This window comes from Cyprinus carpio, chromosome A1 (assembly GCF_018340385.1).
Source record: "Cyprinus carpio isolate SPL01 chromosome A1, ASM1834038v1, whole genome shotgun sequence".
Classification (NCBI taxonomy): Eukaryota; Metazoa; Chordata; class Actinopteri; order Cypriniformes; family Cyprinidae; genus Cyprinus; species Cyprinus carpio.
In genome coordinates, this window is record NC_056572.1 from 18,565,648 (window position 1) to 18,590,373 (window position 24,726).

The 24,726-nt window shown below is 41.0% G+C and overlaps 1 protein-coding gene across 2 annotated transcripts in view; it reads left to right on the forward strand.

Moving 5' to 3' along the window:
* Positions 1-24,726, forward strand: part of LOC109085847 (LON peptidase N-terminal domain and RING finger protein 2-like) — an 83,738-nt gene that overhangs the window by 43,879 nt on the left and 15,133 nt on the right. For both annotated transcript variants that reach the window (XM_042756292.1, XM_042756295.1), the window contains exons 3-7: positions 22,216-22,338; positions 22,508-22,669; positions 22,846-23,014; positions 23,171-23,273; positions 23,353-23,467. In XM_042756292.1, coding sequence (XP_042612226.1) covers positions 22,216-22,338; positions 22,508-22,669; positions 22,846-23,014; positions 23,171-23,273; positions 23,353-23,467 — 672 coding nt within the window. The remainder of the gene's footprint in view (positions 1-22,215; positions 22,339-22,507; positions 22,670-22,845; positions 23,015-23,170; positions 23,274-23,352; positions 23,468-24,726) is intronic.

Below are 24,726 nucleotides of genomic sequence, written 5' to 3' on the forward strand. Positions count from 1 at the left end.
AGAAAAGGCTCTGCCCTTATCTAGGAAGGTCCTGTAAAAAAAAAAACCTAGCATTATCAAGAAACTGAACACAGGAAAGGAACTATGACTCCTATCTAGCAACAACCCTCAAAACACCCTCCATTTGAGATTCATATATAAAGCGCGTTGAGGCAGACCTACGCGTTCTGGATTGTCTCAATCACTTTGGGAGGCTAACCCGGCTGCATTCAGATTTAGCCTCTCCGCGGGCCCAGGCCCAGAGGCTTGCTAGTTTCTGAGGGGAGGGGTGAAATCTTCCCCCGTGCTTGGCCAGGCCATGGCTGAGATGCGAGTGCGAAACGGTCGCGCCCATTCGCCGCCAGACCGTCTCGGCCGGTATAGAAGCGCGATCAGAATCATTACATCCGACTTTCTTATTTCGTTCCGGAGCCCTTGTCTCGTTCCCGAACCCTCGTAGTGTCGGCATCGATCAGGCTCAACGGAGGACAAGTGTAAAAAGTAATATGTCTGGCCAACTCGTGGGCTGGAGAGCATCCACACTACCCACAACCGATTTGTGCACCGTTGCCCACCAGAGAGAAGAACACGCGAACGAACACCTATGTGTTTTGACACCCACAGTCCCCCTTGCGCCCGTAAACTGCGCGTATCAATACAGCGCGATGCGAAGAGATTGCTATCGGCGGCTCTGTGCCGAAATGTCTCTGCCCTCACAAGCCGCTGCATGCATAATGGGGGCGTGGAGTTCTACGCACTCCCGATACAGAGGATTCCCAGAGCCGGGGGGGGATCCGTGAGGACAATAAGTGCGAAAGTCGAAGACGGTTCTAGAGACGAACATACACAAGAGAGGTGAAATCGAGGAAGAGGTCGAGCCGGATGTAAACTTGGATACAGAGCGAGTATGCTGGACCATGAGCAGCGGCATAGATGCATTGCTGACCTAGAACACCTCGAGTGGAGTGGTAGAAAGGGAGCAGGGCAAGGACTTGGCTGCGCGCGCACAGCCAGCGGACATGTTGGTGCTCCATATCAATTCGTTCGCTAAACAAGTGAAGCTTGTGAGAAAGCACTCTCCCTGACGGTTATTGTAGGCTGTCACCGTGTATTGTCGTCCTGACCAATACACTGATGATTCTTGAGAGTAATGCACAAAATGTCTCCATGACCCGGCTGGCGCTGGTCATTAGTTCTGGAAAATTTGCCGTGATCTCTCTCAGTGCGGAGACCAAACTCCCCTCGCTGTTATGCCCTCGAACACTGCCCCCCAGCCATTGAGAGATGCATCTGTGGTGCCCACTTTTCTCAATAGTACAGGTGCCCAGAGGGACATCCTGTCCTGAGGAAGACGCCGGGGATCTCCAGTGACAGAGAGCGGCTCATGCATTCTGGTGAGGCGTGCAACTTGCGGCTGACTGAGGCTGCTGGTGGGCCGGAATGCCCTGCTGACGCTATCGGTTCTGAAAATCCCTCACATTCTCAGCGTCCCGGGGGAACCACTGACCACTGTTGAGGCCAAAATCAGACTCAGTAAATTCGAGGGCACTGACTCCGAAAGAGACCCAGCTCTGCGTTGAAAGAGGGAGAGGCAGGTGAGAATGTTTTTGATGCGCTCTTCTTGGATAAAGGGGACCGCTCGAAGAGATCATTTCGTTCTTACGTGAGAGCTGAAATGGGCCTTTATTTCATGTGGAAGGAATGGAACAAGCCTTCGCCGGTTTTATCTTGAAACCTAATCTCTCCAGAGTGCGTGCACTAGTGTGTGTTTGTAAACACTCTCTTGATCGATGCGGAGACGGCGAAGCAATTGAGCGAGATCGTCCGGATATGATGAAACTCTGACTCCTCCGTTTCTTAGCGATTAATCGAAACCCGCTTCTTTGTTTTGACAGTACCCTGGGAACATGAAAAGCTATGCAAGAGGGGAATTCCTCATATCCTCTTATGCTGTATCTGATAAGCTGAACAGAAGGATAGTTCCTCAGAGCAGGAAAAATATCTATAACTGAAACATATGGCGCCTGGAGGTCCACTGAGGTGAACCAATCACCGCCAGCCGGATGCTTTTGGCTTTGAGATTTACAGCGAACGACATTTTGAATTTGTATGTTTCTGAGGTGTTGGGTGAGGACCGATAAATCTAAAAATGGAATGGAGACCTCCCCCTCATTTGGGAATCACAAAATAACGGGGAAGTACAAAGCCTCGTCTGGCTTTCCTCCGTTGGGAATCATTCTTATCACTACTTTCCTCATTTAAACGAGGATGGCTGGCTACGTCCCAAAACCTGAGGCTGCTTTCCCGCGGGCTGCGCTGCGGTACCACCTCCATTGAACACAGGAGGTTTACAGCGGAGTTGAAGTCTGTATCCTCGTCTCTATCATAGTTTAAAACCAGGGATGAACTGCATCTTGCGCGCCAGTTCTCTACTTACCGGCTTAGCTCGCCTGGCGGTGCTGTGGCAAACTCTAGATGGTTGAAGGGGGGGAATCAACAACTCCGTTGAAGGAGTTATATTGGAATATTCTTTGATTGTTTTACTTTTTTGCTGATTATATTTTATTTTTATCCCGGCTCGTGCCCTCAGCCCTGCTGGATGCAACAAGAGGAAAACTTTATTTGTGATGGGATAGCTACGAACTTTTGTCTTTTCTCCCTCAGAAAAAAAACCCGTAAGTGGAGGGAGGAAGAGGACAATCTTCCCCAGGGAGACCAGGGGAACGATTGGGCCATTTTCCCGCAACACTGGACTTTGAACACTGCCCCACCGAATGCTTTGACACACTTACAATCCTCTCAGTTTCCCCGGGGAGGGAGAAAGAGAATAGTTTGAAGGGATTGGGACAGCAAAAACCCTTGAGGTGTTGTCCCAAAACCCTTTCTGTTGCACAAACTGATGTCTCAGAATCGACCACATTCTTTTGTTCCCTGGAGGGTGGGCCGACCGACGGGGTTTCGCTGCTGCTGACTGCGAACGATGTTTTCGGTTTCCGAAACCAGACTTTGAATGAGGCCCCGCGCTTCCGGCTGTTGTGGCGGAACAGGACGGGAAGGTTGATAAGCCGAATGACCTCCTCTACCTGAGGCTCTGAAATTCGGGACGGCTTGGGAATTCGAGAAGGACGAGCTGAGCGGCTTTCTGGGGAGACAGACCGCGAGAATGCTTCTCCCTCTTTTTTCCGCAGGCCACCTCTGCTGACGCATAGATATTTACCTCGCGAACGAACATGGCGCTTTGGATGCGATAGGGGCATCCATCAAAACTCCACAGACGCTTTCTTTGTCACGAGACGGCCACACCAAAACCCCCAAACCATAGCGAGCTCTCTCCCACAACCGACCTAATTGCCATACTCCGCCGCAGCTTTGAACTGCTGTTCCATGGGGCCGTGCGACAGGCTTTTAAATCTGCAATGCCGCAGGATCTCCTCCCCAGAGAGCTGGGTTGGGAGAACCCGGAGCCCCTGCACAAGTGACCTTCATTCCTTCTATATAACCGCTTGAGAGGCCCAGGAGGGACGCCGTCGCGTTCAAAGCAAGTACGGCCAGTGCAGAAGATTTATAAATTCTTTGAAAAACGAGGAAGTGGCCGCGAAGCGCACTGTTTTCCATGGGCAAAAAGACGGCCCCAATTGAAGAGCGCACGCTGCTTGTGGCCCCCGGATCAAAGGATTCGCCACAGATGATTCTACAGGGGGAGGATAGCCACCCCAGCATCCCTCCAGTCCCTGCACATCTAGACTCGAGAAGCCTAACAGGTAACTCCGGTGGGAAAAGGCTGTCCTAACAAAAACCTTCTTCATTTCCGCACACAACGCGGGCACGGCTGATAGTTGATAAAGACGCCTGTCGCTGGATGGGAGATGTGACGGAAGTCTCTTCCGTCATAGAAAAGTAGTCGTCATTTCAGCCCTTTATCGCTGTGTTGGGCATTGGCAAGTCGACTCGGACAAGTCTAGCTGCGGCCCGGCGAGACAGACCTCGACAGAAGATCTGACCATGCACAGGGGAGGGGTTAGAGATCTCATCCTGATTGCACACGCGGTTGCGGACGCGACTGCATCGGGGGGAAGAATAGACTCTGTACATCGTCCGTCAATCACTCGTCCTCGCAGGTTCACATGGTCGACAACACTTTCGTTCATCGTCCCCAATTATTGACTCTCCCGCATAACTAAAGCGATTGTCAAAACTAGCGGTTGTGCGGGTTGCGTTAAAGAGACGTGGGTGACACCCTAGAGTCCACATCAATTCACACAAGGAAGCTGTGAGCGGCCGTGTGGACAATGCCCTCGGTTCCTCTCTGGGATTGAGCAGAGAGGCTGGGTCCGAGATTACCAGATATGCCCATGCGAAGCCTTCGGCCTCGGGTGTTTTGGACCGGAGAACGTCGCGCACAGGGGGGAACGCCCAGCGTGGATGGAACAACGCTCATGAGCGTGTTTAGCACCCAAGCAGGCATGATGCAAGAAGACCGTGTGAAAGCTTTCGCAGAAAATACACATGTCCGCTGAACGCACACACAGGATAGAGGAGGATGGCCCTTTCACTCCACGGGGCTCTCTCTGGACTCCTTTGACCAGCAATGGGGCCAATGAAGCCATGCTCACTCTCTTCGTACGGTTAAGCCACAACCACACCACAGGACAACTAGTGACGGAGCTGTGCTGCGAACAGCGAGCCTTTTGATGTTTTTCCCCTACGTTTTGGTGCGTGAGTGAGCGCCTTAGCACACCAAAAAAATTGGAAAAAATAAATCGCAAACGCGTTAAAAGTTACAAAACTCGCTAGTACGGGGGGCTAATGTTAGGTTAATCTTACGCTAGTACAGTGGCAAGTCACATCGACAAACGTTAAAGAATCTTTTAGCGTTTGGGGCGTTACATACTACCCTGTGCGGCATTCCGTCGATTAATCTGCGTTTAGCAATAATCGTACCATAAGTACTGACCCCATGAGGTAGCACGCTTCGCGAAAAATATCAGTCACAGGGGAGAGAGCGTGAGTGAATAGACACGAATGGCAGTTAGCTAGCTTGGTTTACGAGCAGGAAGGCAGGGGGGGACACTACCCTGACATCGCGCCAAGTGCGCGAATGGTCTGCATCATGTTTGTGGCCAGACATGTGTGTTATAGTTGCTTTACGCGGACCTACACTTAAATGGCAAAAAAAAGCATAGATGCCATGCAAGGCAAAAGATCCCAATAGTGAGCTAACAATGAACGAAAATGTTAGAACAGAGAACAACTTGATGGTTGACACATGAATTAACAGCCTTTAAAATTGACACGTGGTCTTACTCAAATGAATGTAACGTTAAATACTTGTGGTGAAGGTTACTCAGATCAGTTCTGGTTATATTGATTATGTATTTATGGTACGCATTGAGGGTTTGAGACGTCAGATTGCTGTAAAATTCGATCAAGCGTCACTACGCTTTAGTCTATGGTAGTTAAAATCACAACTCCCAAACTTCACTCTTGCCATTGCATTCAGTCAGTTGCACCATCGGATACTCGTCCAAGTGCCAACTTTACTAGGAATACGGGGTCCAATTGGAAGATGTGATTGTATTTTTATGCTGAAACGTTGTAACATATATTCCGTGACATGTTCGTTGTTAAAACGTGTGTAAGTTTCATTTTCATGCTCCCGGGATTTTAGAAAATTGACCGATCACGGCGGCTTTATGTTTCTGCTTCGTGAAAATCATAGCGCTGAATCCGGGTACATCAGGGTGTACCATCCGGGAACTTATAGAAAAACTGCTACCGGTCTAACCGTGGACCATTTTCCATTAAGAATTTTCATTTTTTGTACTCTTGACTCGAGGTACCAACGCGTACTGGGTCTTATTGGGCCAATTGACTTAAAACACATATAAATGACGATCCTGGGTTAGAAAAAACTACATGCGCCCTGTCAGAATGTCATTTCCGTGGTGATGTGTGTAATACTTTTTCAAAGGTCCAGAACGTATTTCGGGAACTGGGACTGTGGGTGGTGAACAATACTAAATCAGTGGTGATTGAGTTGGTTCAGAGCAGCATTGTGAGTTTCACCCACCATTTCTTTCAGATAAATGTTGTTCAAGAACATATTATCTGTTATTCGTGAGTCTGGGAATGTAGTTTAAACAAGTATTTCAGTTGCTGAAAAGTGTGAGTTTTTTAAGAAACTCAAATCTCTTGCGAGTTTAGTATATAAACGCGCCGGGCGCCTTATTCTACAACAAAGAATGTGTTCGCCACAGCTTCGGACGACCGGATCAGGCTCCGAGTGAGCGATCAAGCGGCTGATGCATTAGATTCTCATGTATCCTCCTTTAGACAGTCTCAGCTAGCTTACCTGACATTTGCACACTGGCTCTGAGTTACGTCTTTAGTGCGCTCATAAAACAATAAAAATATCAGTTCGTTGGGTAAAAGTCTAACAGTGTCATGTATGTTTGGTCTGTGATTCAGTTGTTTTACTAAATATATTGTAAAATGAACAATCAAAAGAGTCAATTGATATTATATTTTGGTTTCATTGTAATGGGATTGCAATAAACATCTAGATACCGATTGTTCCTGAAAACTAAGTCCCCCCCCCCACACCCCCCCCTCATTCGAGCAGGTGCTAATAAATTATTTTTTTTACTGAAGAAACTATCAAGGATTTCGACGCACTTTCACGCTGTTAAATGATATTCCTATTATCAGTTTTACGCTGTAAATAAGCAGTCGGGGGAAAACTTGCAGTAGGCACATAAGGCCCAAGGAGACTGATGTGTATAGTACATCTGCTGTTTCCGCAGAAGTTAACGATCTTTTGTCGTCCTGTCCGCGAGGTAGGTCACACTCGCAGTATTCGGAACTTGGTTTCAACGTACCCCGAACTAACAGAGGGTAGCAAGGTCCGCGAAAGTCTGCGTATCTGTTGTCTGTAATGAATTAACACGCATGCATGGACCTCTGGCATACAGAACCTACGTTTGTACCATAATCTTCATCTGGTACTGTTTCGAACGAAACGGTGGAAATGCTTTAACACAAACGTCATTAAACGGAGCATGTCCTAGAGGTAGATTTAAGAGGTCTGCTGCCCCACCACCTAAGGATTTTTCTATGTTACTAGTAGCCTTGATCTTGGGTCATATTAAGGCGATTATTCAACGAATCGCAATGGTTATATGTACAAATGTAACATCTAATCCCTAGAGCCTTTGCCTAAATCGATTCCGCCCATCGACGCACCTAACACACATTATTTTAGCCGACAGCAAAGCCCAGGCAGAAAGTAGCTGAATAAATTGTGAACGAAGGAGGCCTGTTTAATATTTATTTAATAAATAACTGTGTTCTTCTTGTCGGCCTAGCCAAGAAGGAAAATTACGACAGATGCTGACTCGTCATCTCGCACAGTATACCTGTACATGCCTTTAAGAGACAGCACAGGCCTTCACAGATTACCGAAATGCTTGACATTTTCAAGCGTTTTCTCTAGAAGATATCTCATGTAGAAAAAGTAAGAAGGAACAAAAAACCAGCCGCTGAGACTTTGAAATCATTTCATTTTCGTCATTTTCAGGAATAAAATCAACCTTCTAGTGATGTCGAGAGGAGTTGGCATCGACCGTCATCATAGGTAAAATTGTTGCATTCATAGTTTCGAACGCAGAAGACATCCAATGAATAGAAATAATAATAGAGACAGACATATTTTACTTTTCTGTGCGTTACAAGAGGTACACGGAGACTCCACTCAGTAAAAATCAATAACGTTCAAACAAGTCCTACATCCAAGACAGGTGCGGTATTAATACCTGTAAATTGGAGGCTCTTTGTATGTGTTAAAATGGGGGGGATCTAGCACCTAGGGACGATGAGTCGCGTCCTAGTTCGTTTGTACTATCAGTAGTTGTTCTTAGATCACAGTTTAGAACGGATGCATGACTCTTACAAACTTGTTATTATGATAACATCTCTTTTGCATTTAAATAATAAAAGATATAAAGCAGATAGGTTTACATTACAGATAAATTTATTGTTACAAATACTTGATAAAATTGTCTATAGACTAGCGAATACTCAAGCAGGGACAGTATTAACACTTGTTTTGCATGTTTCAATTCGAAAGTAAATCATTTTTTACATGCTAGAGGAGAATGCATTATCCCAAATAAAACCAAACAAGAATTTGTAATGGTCTGATAATCAATTTTGTTATGTATGGACAGATCAATACGAATCAAGGCTGTGCGTTTGCACATTCGAAGCATCATGGCGCGCCACGGCATAATCTTGCAACGCTGGGTTATTTATTATCGTGAATATGTCCGATATCTGCATTACCTGCGGCTAAATGCATGGCTGGACATGATGCATTTGTATTTTTTGATTTTTACTTTAAATTAATTATCTGAAAATTGCAAGTAAACAAGGCTCCCTTTACAAATCACTGAAAGTGCCACTAGACTGTCAATGAGCTCACTTAGTTGTGTATCAATTTTTGGATGCATTTTGTTGATTATAATGAAGATAAAGCTTTGACGTTTAGCCGTTATGGAGCGTGTTATATGACAGTAATTAGGTTACTATGTCATTTAGAGTATTCATGCAATGATTTAGTTTAGTCTCCATCGTGAAGGGTTTAATTTCTATCGTTTCGTTGTTTGTAATTAAGGTCCTAAACTAATGGCGAGAGACAAATTATACAGGTGCTCTGCGCTCAACGTTTTATACTTAACTAAAGGAATAATTGTTTAAACATTGCGACACATATTTCGTTAATTATCAGTGTACAGGACAGATATATTTTGTTTACCTCACACGTAGCAGTTCTCTGTCAAATCTAATAAGGGTTGCTGGACAAACCCTTAGAACAGCCAGTACACACGCCCCATATACAAAGTATCTTCCTTTATTTAAAATATAAATTATAAACTGTTCATCTTTGTGACACAACATATAAAGCACTAGTATTGTGGCGAGATTATTTGTATCGATTTTGCTAGAACATCATGCTAACTCTCAAGACTCACGCTAATTAGCAATAGGCTATCCGACTTTTAATGATAGATGTACGAAAGGGTGATAAACCAACTGCAGATTTCATTTGGATAAATATAACATATCAGTTCATGATATATGGATATAAATAATACTGCACCCCTATTACATGTTTCAAATCTACAAATACTGGGTGTAATACTGTGTAGGCTTAGAGAAAATCACAAAGCACAGGCTCATAAGGCTTGACAGTTATTCATGCTTGCAATTTGTTCTAAGAATAAACGGGCACAAATACCTTGCAGAACGTACTCAAACTTGTATTCGGTGAATATTACATTATAATTTAAGGTCCACAGTGTGTATTTTACCCGCGACACAATTGCACACGCAGGTTAAATAATGTTTAACACATTTCGGCGAAGTCGAAAGTTGTGAAATGGCTAATTTGCTGAAAATGTGCTTTGATGGCGCTTGTTTGTGAGACTTTTGTTAAATGCATGTCCATATACTGCTAGCAGTCACAAGCGTCCAGCACTTTGCCCTCGACTCCTGAATATAGAGGGCTGCATATAGAGCTCTGCACGATTTACAAAATAATCTTTCAACACCTACTTTACAAAATCTACAAACTATCTACAAACAATGTAAGTAAGGAGAGAGATTCCTTTTATATCAGAACCGCAGTAGTGTAGCCAGTGTACTAGTCGCGCGTACATGGGATTGTTTGGGTCACATGTACAGAGATAAGAACAGAATTGTATGTGTATGTGTTCTATTGATATTTAAACAGCGCCAAGGACCATCGTAGACTTCGGTGTATAATAGGTTCGAGCCCCCTTCTGCTGACTTTGCGCTTTCGAACATATTCTGTGTTGATTAACTACCAAACCATTCAGAAAGCTCAAAAAATTGGGGAGATGAATACCAGCCCTCTTTGGATCATGATTTATTTGTATATATGAAGAGACGTCTTTTATTTTTATATATTTGTATTGGTTATTTTCTTGTTGTTTGTATTGTATTAAGTTGCTGTGAGGTTTGTGTATTTAACATTTTTATTTAGTGTTAGTTTGACCATTTTCAATTTCCACAAAGAAATGTTCCGCATTTTCGTCGAACGAAATATAAACATGACAACACCCTTTTTCATTTAGAGTTTTGTCTGTTATTTTAAAAAAAATCAAAAATAGTGAGCAAAGGGCCGAAACTACCATCTTTGGAAGATTCAGGATCATATGATCGCATCGTGCAATGATTGTGGAACTTGGTTATCCATCGACGAATTATGCTACACTTGTATACAAAGCTCTTGATGTTTGGTTTGTGGAGTGTAGTAAGGAATAGGGTTGCCTTTGTAATTATTTTTCACAGTATTTAACGGTATATACAAAGGCACCACTCTCAATTCATCCAGGTCAGTTATACCAGCTTGCCACACAGTTTAGTTTCTGTTCAGCATTAAAAACCCATTCTTTACCAAAAACACGAAAGTCTGCACTGAAACTGGTTCGTCTGACCCCAGTTGGAGCATGTGAAGTGTTGGACGCAACTGCTTAGAGGGATGTATGTGGACAAATGACACATCACTTACACTACTAAACTGCCAACCGTAGTTTTAGTTATCTGCTTTTTAATCTGCTCAGACTGTAGAATAAAGTAATTCCAATGGAGTTAAATTTTCTCTATAGACTATAAATTGTAAGCCCGGATTCAGCCCACAGAAATGTTTACAAACCGATGTGATCCTGCGAGAACACGTTGGAAGCCTAGGATTGTCCAGGACTAGGCTGAGCTGGCTCTGACAATTTCCGTAACTAGATCCCTCAGTAGTCAACTTACTCGAGTGACAGAATTGCATTATACTTCACAGATTCTGGTATGCCCACTAATGATAAATTTAAACTAGTCTGAATTAAAAAATAACTAAAAACTTTAACTTAGGAGGACAAGTCTTTATGACAGTCCTAACCAGCACACCATAGCATACTTATTGCTCATGCACTTTTCGGCGCGCTGGATGACGAATCTGGTGGTCAGTGGTCACCGATTTGCTATCTCTACAAGCTGAAAACAAAAAGAACTCGCCACTACAAGTTTTTTTTTGGTTTTTATCAAATTATTAGGAATGTGTTTAAGTAACGGGCTAAACTCCATTATTGCTGTTGTTCTGGTGCTTGCACATTTCAGACTCATCAGACTTTCTGGTCCGGTTGCTGGCCACTGTGGCAAGGCTTACTACGTGTGTATTGATTTTCTTCTTTCGGACAGTAAGATAGGCAAATGTATTCAAAAGCTCAATTATATTGATTTTAAAATGGTATATTAATACACAGAGCGATTCATTTGACTAAGTGCTTCGAAGATGAACTCCGAGCCTACTACGAGTCTGACTCTGGAAAAAATCCGAGGGCAGCCCTACTAATAGCACACCTTTTTCTCACTCGCAGATGATTGGAAGGTTGGAGCTTCTCCGTGTTAGTTGTTTGATAGGCTAACCATATCTAGGATGGCTGGCTGACATTCAGTAAGTAACACATTTCTATACAACCGGCTCTCACACAATACGTAAACCGCGAGAGATCCATTAATCATATAGATTGAATTCACACTAGCCCATAAAAAGATCGTCGCTTCTTCATTAATTACTATGAGTGTCTTCAGCACAGTTTAAATGTCGTACCCTCTGTCTTGTGTTAGACATACTTTGTCTAAAAACTTGGATACCCCGGCACCTGTGCAGTATGTCACCTTACATAAAAATGTTTTTTAGGGCCTGATCTGTGTTGTTAAGGAAAAAATAATTCTCCCAAGTCCTTACGTTCTTATTATGTTTATCAATTATTATTCAGTAATCATTAGTATTTACCTGGCAGGATACCTATTTTGCGTTTGCTAGAAGCCATAAGTATTGAACCATTGTAGGTCCTTGGTTATAGTTTATGTGCATGGAGTAGTAGGGCTGCGATGATAAATTTGCATGCGACTTAGGGCAAGGCGCTATCTCCTCAATAAAACCAGTTCTGTGAATTGAGGACGTACATCATCTATCATTCGATGCTTTTCAGATGGAGACAGCTACTTAATACAAACAGAGCCGGTAGTATCGCTGACAAGCTACGCAAGCTATCACGTTCCTAATCGAATGCGGAGAGAATTCAAACTCTTGGCTAGCGTTTAAGTTATATGACAAATTACAAGACTTGGATATTGTGCGTGAATAGTTGTCAGGTGAACTATGACTTTGTCTATTACAATGCCGCGCCATCTGAAAGCACTTGATTAATAATACTCACAGAACCGGCCATTTACGAAGGAGATGGCACGTGACAATGCGACAATGCCGAATTTATCATGCCAGCCCTAGCTAGGGGATGGTAATACCATATATAATATCCGCCATATCATCATTTGGTACACATTTTTAACATGTGTTAGCAACAGCTAGCGAGCTTAGATCAAGTGCTTACCATGACCGTCATATTAACCCTGTCTATGTAAGTTAATTTAATGTTCTGTACCCACTTTTACATTAAGAAACGCTGTCTATTCCGTCTTCCACAAGAGCGCCTTGTGACTGTCGGCTCCAGGCTAAGAGCAACGGGCAGATCTGTGTATGGAGATGCACAAATTTCGGGTCAAGCCAGATCAAGGATGCGGACACAAACCCATATGCCCGACTGAAACCGTCCCGCGGTGGCCACCAAATGGTAGGAATCGGGTCATTCGCCACGACAGCGCATACACGATCCAGCTCGCTTTTAGACTGTTACCCATTGAAAACACACTGTAAGCTTTTTGGTTTTTTTTTGTATGAATAATGTTTAGCGCTTAAGGTTATCTCTAAGCTAGTTGGGTGCTCCACAACAAACAGCCATGGACAGGAACAATTCACATATTTCGAAGATATATAAGCTATCACACACTTGAGACTTAAATCATTATCGGCACAATCATTGGATTCAAATAGATGTTGGCCATGACATACCTGCAATTCAGCTTCTACGTCAAAACCCAGGTGCTGTACAAAGCAAAATGATGGCTCTCTTATGCATCTGAAGTGTGTCCCGGACCACTACACTACCAAGACTAGGACTATACAAATGAGAACTGATTTGAAGGTCAAATGTTCCCAAGAATTAGTATTTTATGTATTTTCTGTATGCGAAGGTGGCTCATTGCTCGGTGTTAATTTTCCTCCACGAAGACAAGGAATATGAAGAAAAATAATCGTTTTACGAAGATTGTTTCTTTGGACTAAGACGAGGACGTTTTGAGGGAAGCTAAATCTAATATATGGAGTGAGACAAACTATGATTGAAATGAAATGTATGCCGAGGCACACATTTTCCGTTAACGCGGATATTCCAAAATAAAGTCTCGCTTAGGCTAGCTGTCCTTCGGCCATCAAATTGTACGCAGTACACGCCTGATGGAGTTGGATTGCCATCGAGAATACAGGGAGGCCGCTGTGGCTCGCATATCTAGTTCACCAGGAATGCGTGCTTAGCGCGCAGACACTGTGGTGCCGCACCACTTCTTGCTACTTACGCAGCGCAAACGTAACGGACTAGCGAATCGAAAACAATGGCCCTCCTGCACCCGAAGGGGTATGGATAAGGTGACCTCAACTTCGTGTTTTTTCCCGTGGTGAGTCATATTAAATCTTTGTGGGATTAATTTCAAGTTATTGAAAAAGGTGGAGGATTAGTGCAGAATCAGACGTCTTGCATATGAAGTGATCTCCTCTTGTGCACGGACTGTCCACAGTCTTCGTTTATTCATATACAGGTTGTTACTCAGTTCTCAGTGCTCAAATTACACACGAGGACAGCAGGTCCAACATGTCGATCGTGTTGATGAGGTACTCACGTAAGATACCTTTGGTTATTGGATGCAAGTGACGTAAACAACAGAGTTGGTGAAAACTCTAACTCAACTGCGTTGCCAGGTGTTACATGCCGAGTTCTTCTGTTTTAAAGGTGAACATCAAATCTAGCTTGCAAGTTAAATGAAATGTGAAATGTCTAGATGACGTGATCAGTACAGCCAATTGAACAAATATGTGACACCCATACTCGCAATTCGATACAGCTGTATTCTGCTATTTAACCCACTCCAAGCGTGACACGTCACTACACATGCATAATGAACACACACCCACAACAGCACCTGAACACACACCCGGAAAAGCAGTGGGCCAGCCATTATTGGCACTAGCAGGCGGTCACCCCTGGGATCAGTGTTGCGGCGGTCACACGGTGCCCGTTGCTTAAAGTGCACCGTCGAGTTCCGTGGTATTGAGTAATATACCGTGTCATCATTTGTTAACCAACAAAAAATGTTAATAATGTATACATGTTAAGTTAATGTCTGACAGCCAGTATAGTACTAGAAAAATGAGTTTATTTTTTGTATCTACTTATCGTATTTGTTCTATGTTGCTGTATTTTTCAAACAGTAGTAAATTACACTATACCCAGTCATCTTATCGGTAGTGCCCTATATTAATATCTGAACAACTATTACTTTAATCGCTGCTCCCTTTCAACTAGACTCACTTTTAAAGAAAGGGATAGTTCACACCCAAAATGCAAAATTGTCATCAATTTATTCAAGTTTTTGATTTTCTTTCCCAATTCAATCCTTGATTTGAAATTTATCAAAGCGTAATTGATTTGTCTAAAGAGAGAAAAATTAATGACTATTTTTGTTCTGAAAACCTCCATAATAGCAGTAAATAGCTACCAAAATAATTTTGGTACTGCGAGTGTTGACTCAAATAATGACAAAAGTAATGACTAAATTTGCGAAAAAAATGGCAATGACTTTTCGTTGACTAAAAACTAAGAAAGACGTCAAAATGCCTAAAATGTGACATTAGGACTATTACGCTTTTCATGTTTCCTCCCCAACAGATCAAGAATAAGCTAAATCAAAACTGTCGCTGTTCAAAATGACCACTGAGCCATAGCGCAACTATCTGGGTGACATGGAACAATTGCAAATAGTGGAAATTTGCTTTCCCTTGGTTGAAAGATGCACGACAGGGTCGCTACACCATTCTGCTCCAGACCAGACACACAATAGTGAAAGAGCAGATGCATAATGCGTCGAGTCGCGCCGACCAGCAGCCTGTATACTGACAGCCATTTGAATTTTAAACAGCATGCTAGATTTTTATAGCAATTTAGATCAGATTAGGTGGAGGAACTCGTTAGTACAAAGTGGGCAATAACAAGTAGGGCAGCAGCGAGCCAAGCGGCGTAGATCTTTCAATGATGCATGTTAAGTCAATGAGGTGGCATTCACACTCAGCATCGGAGCAAGGGGGGGGCGCTGCGAGTGCGCAGCAGAGATACATCTAACTGAAGAAACGCAGAACAACTTAAACGTTCACATACCGTCTCATAGCAGCAGTGCCGCGCCAGCGCAGTCAAGCTGGCATTAGGGCTGGAGCTAAAGTGGTCTTACTAAGCATAAAATAAAGTGCAATGTTTCTTGCGTGTGAATTTATTTTAATTTTTTTTTTATCAGTTTTTGATAATTATTGTTAAAGGGTTCCGGCTTTGCTTTAAACCCTTTGTTTATTTTGTTTAGTTAGGATGTTTTTTAATCTTTGCTACGTATGTATGATAAGTGTAGTTTTGTAATTGTAAAAAAAAAAAAAAAAAAAGAATTAATAAAATTTCCAAATCACATATTCAACTCATCAAGCTTTCTTTTGTTATCTACCTCATCTATCTGATCCATCTCTGCTGAAATCCTTATAATAAAATGCTTATCTTGACATTCCCTGTAGATTAACACTGTAAAATTATTCTTTTTTCCTTTCTCCTCCTTATTCTTGGTTTTTTTACCTTTATTTTTCCATTCTGTTATTGCTGTTTTTAGATATATTGTAAAGCACATTGTCATAGCTCTGGTTGTAGTAAATAGTGCTATATAATACAATTGCCATTGCCATTTGTCCATCCAAAACACTACGAGGGCGGCTATACTTATAAGATAACTTTTGCTCTGCACCTTTCTGGCTTTGAACCTGCTGGCGTGGTTGCTGGCTGTCTGAGAGCGGCTGTGACATAAGTGTTCCTGCGGTTTCTGCAGGCTGGGGATTATGGAGCATTGCAGCAGGGAAATCTAGTGGGTCTCTTGGCTGTTGGTCAAGTCTATTTTTGCTGTGCTGCTGAACACTCAATTAAAGAATGACAGCATACTTTTGATTGACAAAATAAAAATAAACATGATTTCACACAAAACATGCTAAAAGAGGCACAGAGTAAGCATGTCTAGTGGTTTTTAACATGAATCGGAGTAGTATGTCAGAATAGAATATGAAGAATTAAAAATATGTATAGAAGATTTACCCACGACCCATGCTTTAAAAAGCACTTTTTTAATTTTTTAATTGCCTTAAGCAAATTGAAAACTTAAATCAGCATTTTATCAAAGTAAACTCTGACCACAACAAACAGCTAAAAGAATTCATCTTGTGCTCGTATGCGATCTTAAGTTACAATGGGAGTATATGCATAGAAATTCATTATTCATTCATTATTAATAACAGCTGCGTCTGTGAAATATTGTATTCTGTACAATCCTGTACATACACTTACGACTGACGTGACAAAACTTACCGCCTTTTATTTATTTTCAGTTCTTCAGTTACAGAAACAGACCTAATAGACACAATAAATGGACATGAAACATACTGACATTCGGCAGCTAATAAAAATGATTGATGAACGACTCACCTTGGGTTAGAAACACACTTTTAATTTATTAAATGAATCTCTATGAACAAATAATGACTTAAACACAATATTCCCCCTTAACAAATAGCTAAAACAAGAATGAAATAATTATATTGCTCCAGGTCAGTTACAAGGCACAAATTACAAACAAGGACACAAGACGAACACAGACACAAAACAATCTATAAATTATATTGACATCTTCTAAAAAAAATATTAAAGGTGCCATAGGATGCATTGATACAATATTTTAAATTGTTCTCTGATGTCCCCAGAGTATGTATGTGAAGTTTTATCTCAAATTACCCCACATGTAATTTTTATAGCTTGTTGAAATTGCAAACTTTGAGGGTATGAGCCAAAATGTGCTGTTTATGTGAATGTCCCCTTTAAATGAAAATGAGCTGATGCTCCTGCCTCCCTTCTCAGACGAGTGCGGAGCTTCAAGAGCTCATGCTTGCGGGCATACCGGTGTTACTGTTTAACTCTGGTCTCAAACTCAATTCCTGGAGGACAGTTTAGCTCCAACCCTAATTCTACACACCTAATCCAGCTAATCAGGTCTTCAGGATTACTAGAAACTTCCAAGCAGATGTGAGTTGGAGCTAGTTGGAGCTAAACTCTGCAGAGCCGTGGCCCTCCAGGAATTGAGTTTTAAGACCTCTGGTTTAACTTGGTGGGAGACCATGTACTATCCTCACATTGCTTCTAAACACAATTTTTAACTACCACATTCCTATTCACGATCATTCTGGTAGCACGTGAAGGCAGCATTATTGAAAACAGGCAGAATCAATGGTACCTTTAGCAAGCAACATTAGCCTTACAGAAAGCCAAGACTCTCTTTTGGAAGAACAAAATATGAGGCATTATGCTTACTTTGCAGGGGCTCCAAACTGCGACTAAAACAGTCGCGTTTGCGACCATAAATATTAATTTGCGAGTGACGTTTTTGCTGAGGTCGCCACTGGCGACTACCCGCCGAAAGCTCCTCAGGATTTAACCGCTAAAAAAAGTTTTCTCAGGCGGATGATTTGCTTCATTCTAGCAGCGCCCCGTCTGTGATAAAACGAACTCGCTGCGAAGGGTTAATACACACAATTACACCGAGTGTGGACCTGCCGCTTGTACAACAGCTTTCAGCCGAGATCGGCCCATAGAGAAAAAGCCATCTGTCCGCCAGAAGTGTTTTGTAGAGCCGGCCGCGGCTCTGGCCCATTATCTTCTCACCGATGCCGAGACTGAACCGACAGAGACGCATTTCAGACAGAATCAGCCCAAGTGTTATTGCTATCCTGGGTATATATTTACATGTTATAACTTAAAAATTTGAATGTAATGCCTTTTTTCCTAATTGTTTTGCGATCAAATCTTTGTTATGTTCACGTATTAAACTGAGACGATGCGCATCAAAGTTTTAGTGGAAAAAAGTTTTTCAGACAGTCCTCTTCTCTGCCGCACATCAGTGCTGCCGCACACAGTCTGATAAACGCAGCTCCGCTGTGCAGCGAGAGAGAGAAAATGACGGAGACGTCAGAAGGGAAAGTGCAGAAAATACAGCGTCTATTTCGTGCACAACTTGAACAAACTAGAACAGGTAAAGCTGTCAGCTGTTTGGATATTGGCAATATCGTTAACAATTCTCGTTTATAATAATAACTAATTTGGCTTCTTCTAAACAAGATCTTGGTCTGTGTTCTTTTAATGCGTGAACTTCATTATTTGAAGTGCACTTGCCGTCCAGTAATCGCAAAAAGCTCTGTGCTTTGTCACTTTTTAATAAAAAGTACCAGCTTAAAAATTATTCCAAATTCATAACGAAATTCAAACAATAGGCCTACAGTTTTGGCGCTCCTTAATGCAGCAGGCGCAGTCGCTTTAGCGCCTCAGTTCAAGGTCAAGTGAACCCATTTAATCTTTCTCTTTACTAATATAGTACATAATGAATATCAATTAACATCAAAAGGTAGGCTATTTTATGAGAGCCTACAGTACAACTTACTGAAATGTCTCATGTAGGAGGAGCACAAGCTACACTCAGTGGCCAAGTGATGCTTATGCTCCATGATACTGGTACAGATTCTGTGTAATGAACAATTCTTTGTGACTGTAGATTTCAAGCTGGAAAATACATTTAGTTCCCACTTTAAGTGAACCTTAGTTCCCAGGTCATCTACAAGATGGATTAAAATGCTGATAAAGTCAAGAAAAGATGAGACATAAACACATGACAGTATGATTGAAATGTTGAAATATAAATAAATAAATAATAATAATCGTAAAATAAATAAAACACGTTTATTCTGTGGCACCTAAAAAAATTATTTGGCTCCTAAGTTTTTTTCTTATAGGAGCCAATGGCTCCTTACTCGATTTTTTTGTTTGGAGCCCTGCTTTGTCTGGAGTCTGGATGTTTGCGCATGAAGCGTTGGTATCAATCCCTCTATCAGAAGCTTTGCACAACTCCAGCGTTGAACTGACCCTCGTTTGTTAGGCAGTCCAACTTACAGTGTTAGCACAAACATATAGGACTTTTCAGTTTTTTTTTTTCTGGGACGTTTCCTTCGAGAATAAAATGTAACCACCGTGTCCTCAGTGTTCTATGGAGACTCCTATGTTTGTTGGTGCATGCCAACACACAACACGTTTAATGGCTCTTTGGCACTGACATTGTACCTCCAGCAGCAGTAATGGCGGACCGCTGTTTCTCACTCAGGGCTGTGTATATGCTAATAGGGCATAGAGCGTCACAAATGGGCGGGACTTTCCCCGACTATTAACGTCATAGTAGTGAGAAATCTGGAACTGCTAGTGTGGAGAGACAGTTTATGATTTATTAGGATTATAAAACAATGAGTGGGTGGATTTTTACCATTATAGGCTGGTTGTTTTCACACACTGCGGCCACACAACTGTGTTCAAACACCTCATAAAAGTGATTTTTGCATTCTGTGGCACCTTTAAGATTTAAATTAAGATTGGCTAGAAACGCATAGCCTACTTTTTATATTTAGCTCTACATGAATACATTTTGACATTCTTACTTAGCCTAACGATTAAATCCAACGAATAATTCACATTTCTCCCGATCAGTTACAAAAACGGAGCTTAATCACAAGTAATTTACATAAAGAATATTGACTTCTATAAGAAATGGACATGGAGATTATGGACACACACTGAGCTATAACTTGGTTAATAGCGCATATCTGGGTAAGCGTCTATGGATAAAAGCATTTACAGTATTATTAAAAAAACAAACAAACAACAACAACAAAAAAAAAAACAGTATAAACAGCATGTTCTATATTTGAGTATAACTGAAATGACATGATAGGAGCAGTTTTTGTTGTTTACCATTTAGACGCAAATTTCCATGTTAACAAACTTTCAAGACTTCAAAACATTCAAGTTTATAACTGACCAACCTCTAAAACCAAATTTATTGTTGTCTTTGTAAAGAAATATGTAGCTTTGGAGCCGCTGCTGTGACTCTGTACAAACGCTCCCAGTGTGAATACCTTTGCGCATCTGGTCCATATTGACATGATAGCATCACAGATGCTGCAGATTTGTTGGCTGCACATCCATGATGCGAATCTCCCGTTCCACCACATCCCAAAGCTGCTATATTGGATTGAGATCTGGTGACTGTGGAGGCCATTTGAGTAAAGTGAACTCATTGTCATGTTCAAGAAACCAGTCTGAGAGTGTACTCACACTAGGCATTTTGAACCATGCCTGAACGCGTTTGACCACCAAAGCTCGGTTTGTTTAACTAGTGTGAGTGCTTCGTACCACACTCGGGCGTGGTTCATTTAGCCGGCCCTGGCCCGGTTGGAAGGGGTGGGCCAGGGCACGGTTCATGCAGTGTGAGCGCTAACCACGCGGAGCACAGAACAGATACTATTTTGTGTGCGCTAACGTCATCATTACGACCACAAACATGCGCTTTTGGTAGCTAGTTGAATGTAAGGGAAATATCATTTTGGAATTTCTGTGGTTTAATGTGATGTTGTTGTTCATTTATGTTAATGATGAAATTTTCTTTTATTATTGTAATTAATTTATAGCATTAACAAGATGACACATTGAATTCATTTTGGGAGCGATGACTGATTGAATGTATTTTTAGTCCAATGCCTGTATATAAGATTAGTATTGACCAAGTTCAGAGCCTTTCATATGTGGATCAACTTGCTATGTTGTGTATTTTCAACATGAATATCAATATGAAAAATTACTTTTATATTGATTCAATGAAAAAAACAAACAAACAAAAAAACACGTGTCATGGATTTATTGCTTTTTTGGGGGGAAAATTTTATAATAAACCTTTGAAAATCAAAATCTGGATTTGAATTTTTAATGTTATTATAACCTAAAGATGGTATGTGAAAGTTTGAATGTATTTATGTAGCTTCTGTAGTGCAGTACTAAATAAAAAATATATGATCTTTAATCAAATTAAGAAATATTTACACATCATCATCCTGTTCAAAAGTTAAAGGGTATTGTAATAGTTAAAGGGCACTGGCCTAAATCAAGCACAAACAGATACAAGGTTCATTTTAACGGCACAAATCAAGCATATACAAATGGCACCATTTTGGAAAGATTTAAACTGCAGTACATGGGGTAAAGAGTGACGTAACTTTTCCTAAAAAGTCTTTTCATTATGTTTAAATAGCAGTCACAGTAACAAGGTTTCCTTTTAATGGAATCAGACATCAGGAGACATCAGTAGCAGTATTGGTATCAAAAATACTGACCTTTGTTAATAATAGGCTACTTAGTAAAGAGATGCCATTAAACATTTAAAATATACCACCATTAGTTTCTACATTAATTTGGAGGTCCAATGTTAAATTATGACAGCATATTAATATGCAATTAATCATGATTAATTACAGAAAAATGTGTGATTATTATTATAATTTTTTTATTGACTTACAGACAGCACAAATTTTTTTATATACATGTTGGTGTTGGTAATATTAGTCGATTTTACTGCTGAATATGCATTTAAATTTTATTTCTAATTTTATAGGCTCCCCAGAAAGAGATAGGGACAGCCCTCCTCCCTCTTGGCCCCCTTCATATTTTCAATTCAATAATCCGGCCCTCAAATGAAACGAATTGAATAGCCCTGTTTTAGACTCTTAAGAATACAAGTACGACTCTTTTTAGGACCATTTTTGTCTTTACCAGTCATGCCCAATATTTCTTTGTATGTACACATAGCAAATTCCAATGAAGTTCTTTGGTCACAAACAGCCAAAGACTACCCACTGCGCATTGTTTTTCATGAAGCTATGGGGTGGTGGTGGCGCCTTGCTTGGGTTTTCATTGCTGCTTGCAGCTAAATTTTAAATATTGCCTTTGTGTCATAACAAGTGTGGACATTTGTACCTTTCCTTTCAGTTTTAATTTATTGAAAGCTGGACTTTAGTTACTTTAACCTACATTTATTTTCTCTTTCCAGGCTCACTACATTAAGGCTGCAGCATTCAGGAGTGCTGGCCGCAATGAAGAGGCTCTACAAGAGTATTTCTGCTGTTTGGCTCTTAAATCTGATTGGATTGCCGTAAAACTGGAGGCCCAAAAGGTACATCAATATTTGTTTATTTGCAAATGTCAGTCTTTGTGTGGAAAATCTGTTGTGTGATGGTTTCTCTTCTAATTTTAATGTTAATTTTAAAGCTTAAACCATTAGTTTTATTCATTTATGAAGTGGTCAGCGTTACTTTTGTACAACTTTTGCTGTCTATCTACAGATCCTGAGTCACATGGTCTCTTCAGTCTTTGTGACTGATGGTCTGGCCACGTCCATGCAGCCCCTTCCAGCTGGACCCTCCTCTCGTATCAAACCTTCATTCCTCCTCAGCTCACTTCACTCCTCTCTTCCTAGAGATCGAGCCAAAGAAGGCTGCTCCAAGGTAGATACAACTGATTAAACAATTGCACAGATTTGCTACAGTGGAGATATTATCACACTGAATATTTTTAAGACTAATTTTGATTTGCAAAGCTATTTTAGATTCATACCATAGGATCATAGCACCATCACAGCTAAAAATTATTATTATTATTATTTTTTTTGTATACGTGTTAGGAACCAACACTCAGTTGCAGCAAGTTCAAAGATGGGAACTCTTCTATTTTACCAAGATCTGAAAACATGAACTCTGGACTCTCTTCACCTTTTGTTCAACCAGTCCTAAAAAGGAAATGGACAGAAGATGCTAAGGGCTTTGAGCCACCCAACAAACAGCTTAAAGAAGGTATAAAAGTCATGGTTTAAAACCATGATTTATCCATTTGGAAAAAAATAGATAATTACTAAGATCTCTGGCTGGTTGTACAAACTTCTCTCTCTCTCTCTCTCTCTCTCTCTCTCTCTCTCTCTCTCTTTTTCTCTCTACTTACTTTGTTCCCAGATAATGCATCTTCATGTAAAACTCTCCCTACTTTTTCTGGGGCGAGGCAAGTCCCATCACAGCTTTTGGACAGTGCAGACTTTGAATGTTCCCTCTGCATGAGGTAATGCTAAATTTTCTCTTTGAACATAACACTTCACTAGGCAAATATACAAATCCTCCTCACTAATGTATTATTCCAGACTGTTTTATGAGCCTGTCACCACACCCTGTGGACACACGTTCTGTCTCAAATGTTTGGAACGCTGCTTGGACCACAACCCTAACTGTCCCCTGTGCAAGGAGAACCTCTCTGAGGTAAATATCAATACACTTGCAAAACAGTCTTCACACAGATATAAGGACCAATAGCAGGCCTGTATGTTTTTGCCTTAGGATTTGTGGTGGTGACCTTAAATCATTATCATGCATAGAAGTATAATAATCTTTTTCAATAGCATAATAATTTTTCTTATTTGTGGTCTAAGCACTGTATATCGCAAACACCTCGTACTCTGCAGGATGGTCCCAAATATGCACCACTGCTCAGGTGCAAAGAGCAGGTGGTAGAGGTCTGCACGGGACTATTTTTTTAGTCCCATTCCCGCAAGGTTATATTCCGCACCCACCTGCTCCCGATATATATTCACTCTTTGTTCACCCGCTGTCCACTTAGAATAATCTTCCCGACCTGACCATTCCCGCTAAATTTAGATCTCGTTTCCAGAATCTCACATGTAAATTTCTGCTACTGAAAGAAAAAGAGATAGGCAATCTAAGTGAGTGTAGTCTGCACAAAATATTATTCGCCTTGTCAAGAGTCTTGAATTTATTGACTTTGACTTTATATTTATATTATATATATTATATATATATTTATATATATTTATATTTTGAATTTATATGAATTATCTTAAGACACAAAATTTGTTTCATATTTTATGCAACATATTAGTAAAGTGTCAGAGAAAATAAAAATGTTGTACAAAAACTGTATTTCTTATTTTTATTCGTCTTGTCAGGATACAATTCGTTTAACATTTTTTTAACATTTACAACATTAGGAAAAAGTGTTGCAGAGAGAAAAAAAATAATGTAGGTTGTACAAAAATAGCCTATTAGCTATTTTTATTCGTTTTGTCAAAATACTAAATTAATTTGACATTTTTCTGTTAACACAGTAGGAAGAGCGTCACAGAGAAAAATAAATAAATACAACATCTGTCATTTAAAATTATAAGCTAAGCAAAATATAAACAAAACCGAGATGAACGTCCTTCAAGGACGGCGCATCCACACTTTGCTCCATCCTTATTCTGCTCTGTCACTCATTAACAACCTGCCTGTTCTGTCTGAGGGCCGTATATTTATCACCGGTACAGCCTGCTCTGAGTATCTTTATGCACATGCTGTGCACAGACCCCGCAAATAAAATGTATGTACCGACCGCTACCGCATTTTATTCATTTTAATCCCGGCCCATTGATTATTAAAATTAAGTGCAAAATAATTGTACATCAATTTGAGCTTAGAATTATTTTTTAAATGTAGATTTAGATTAAAGGTTTTAAACTGTC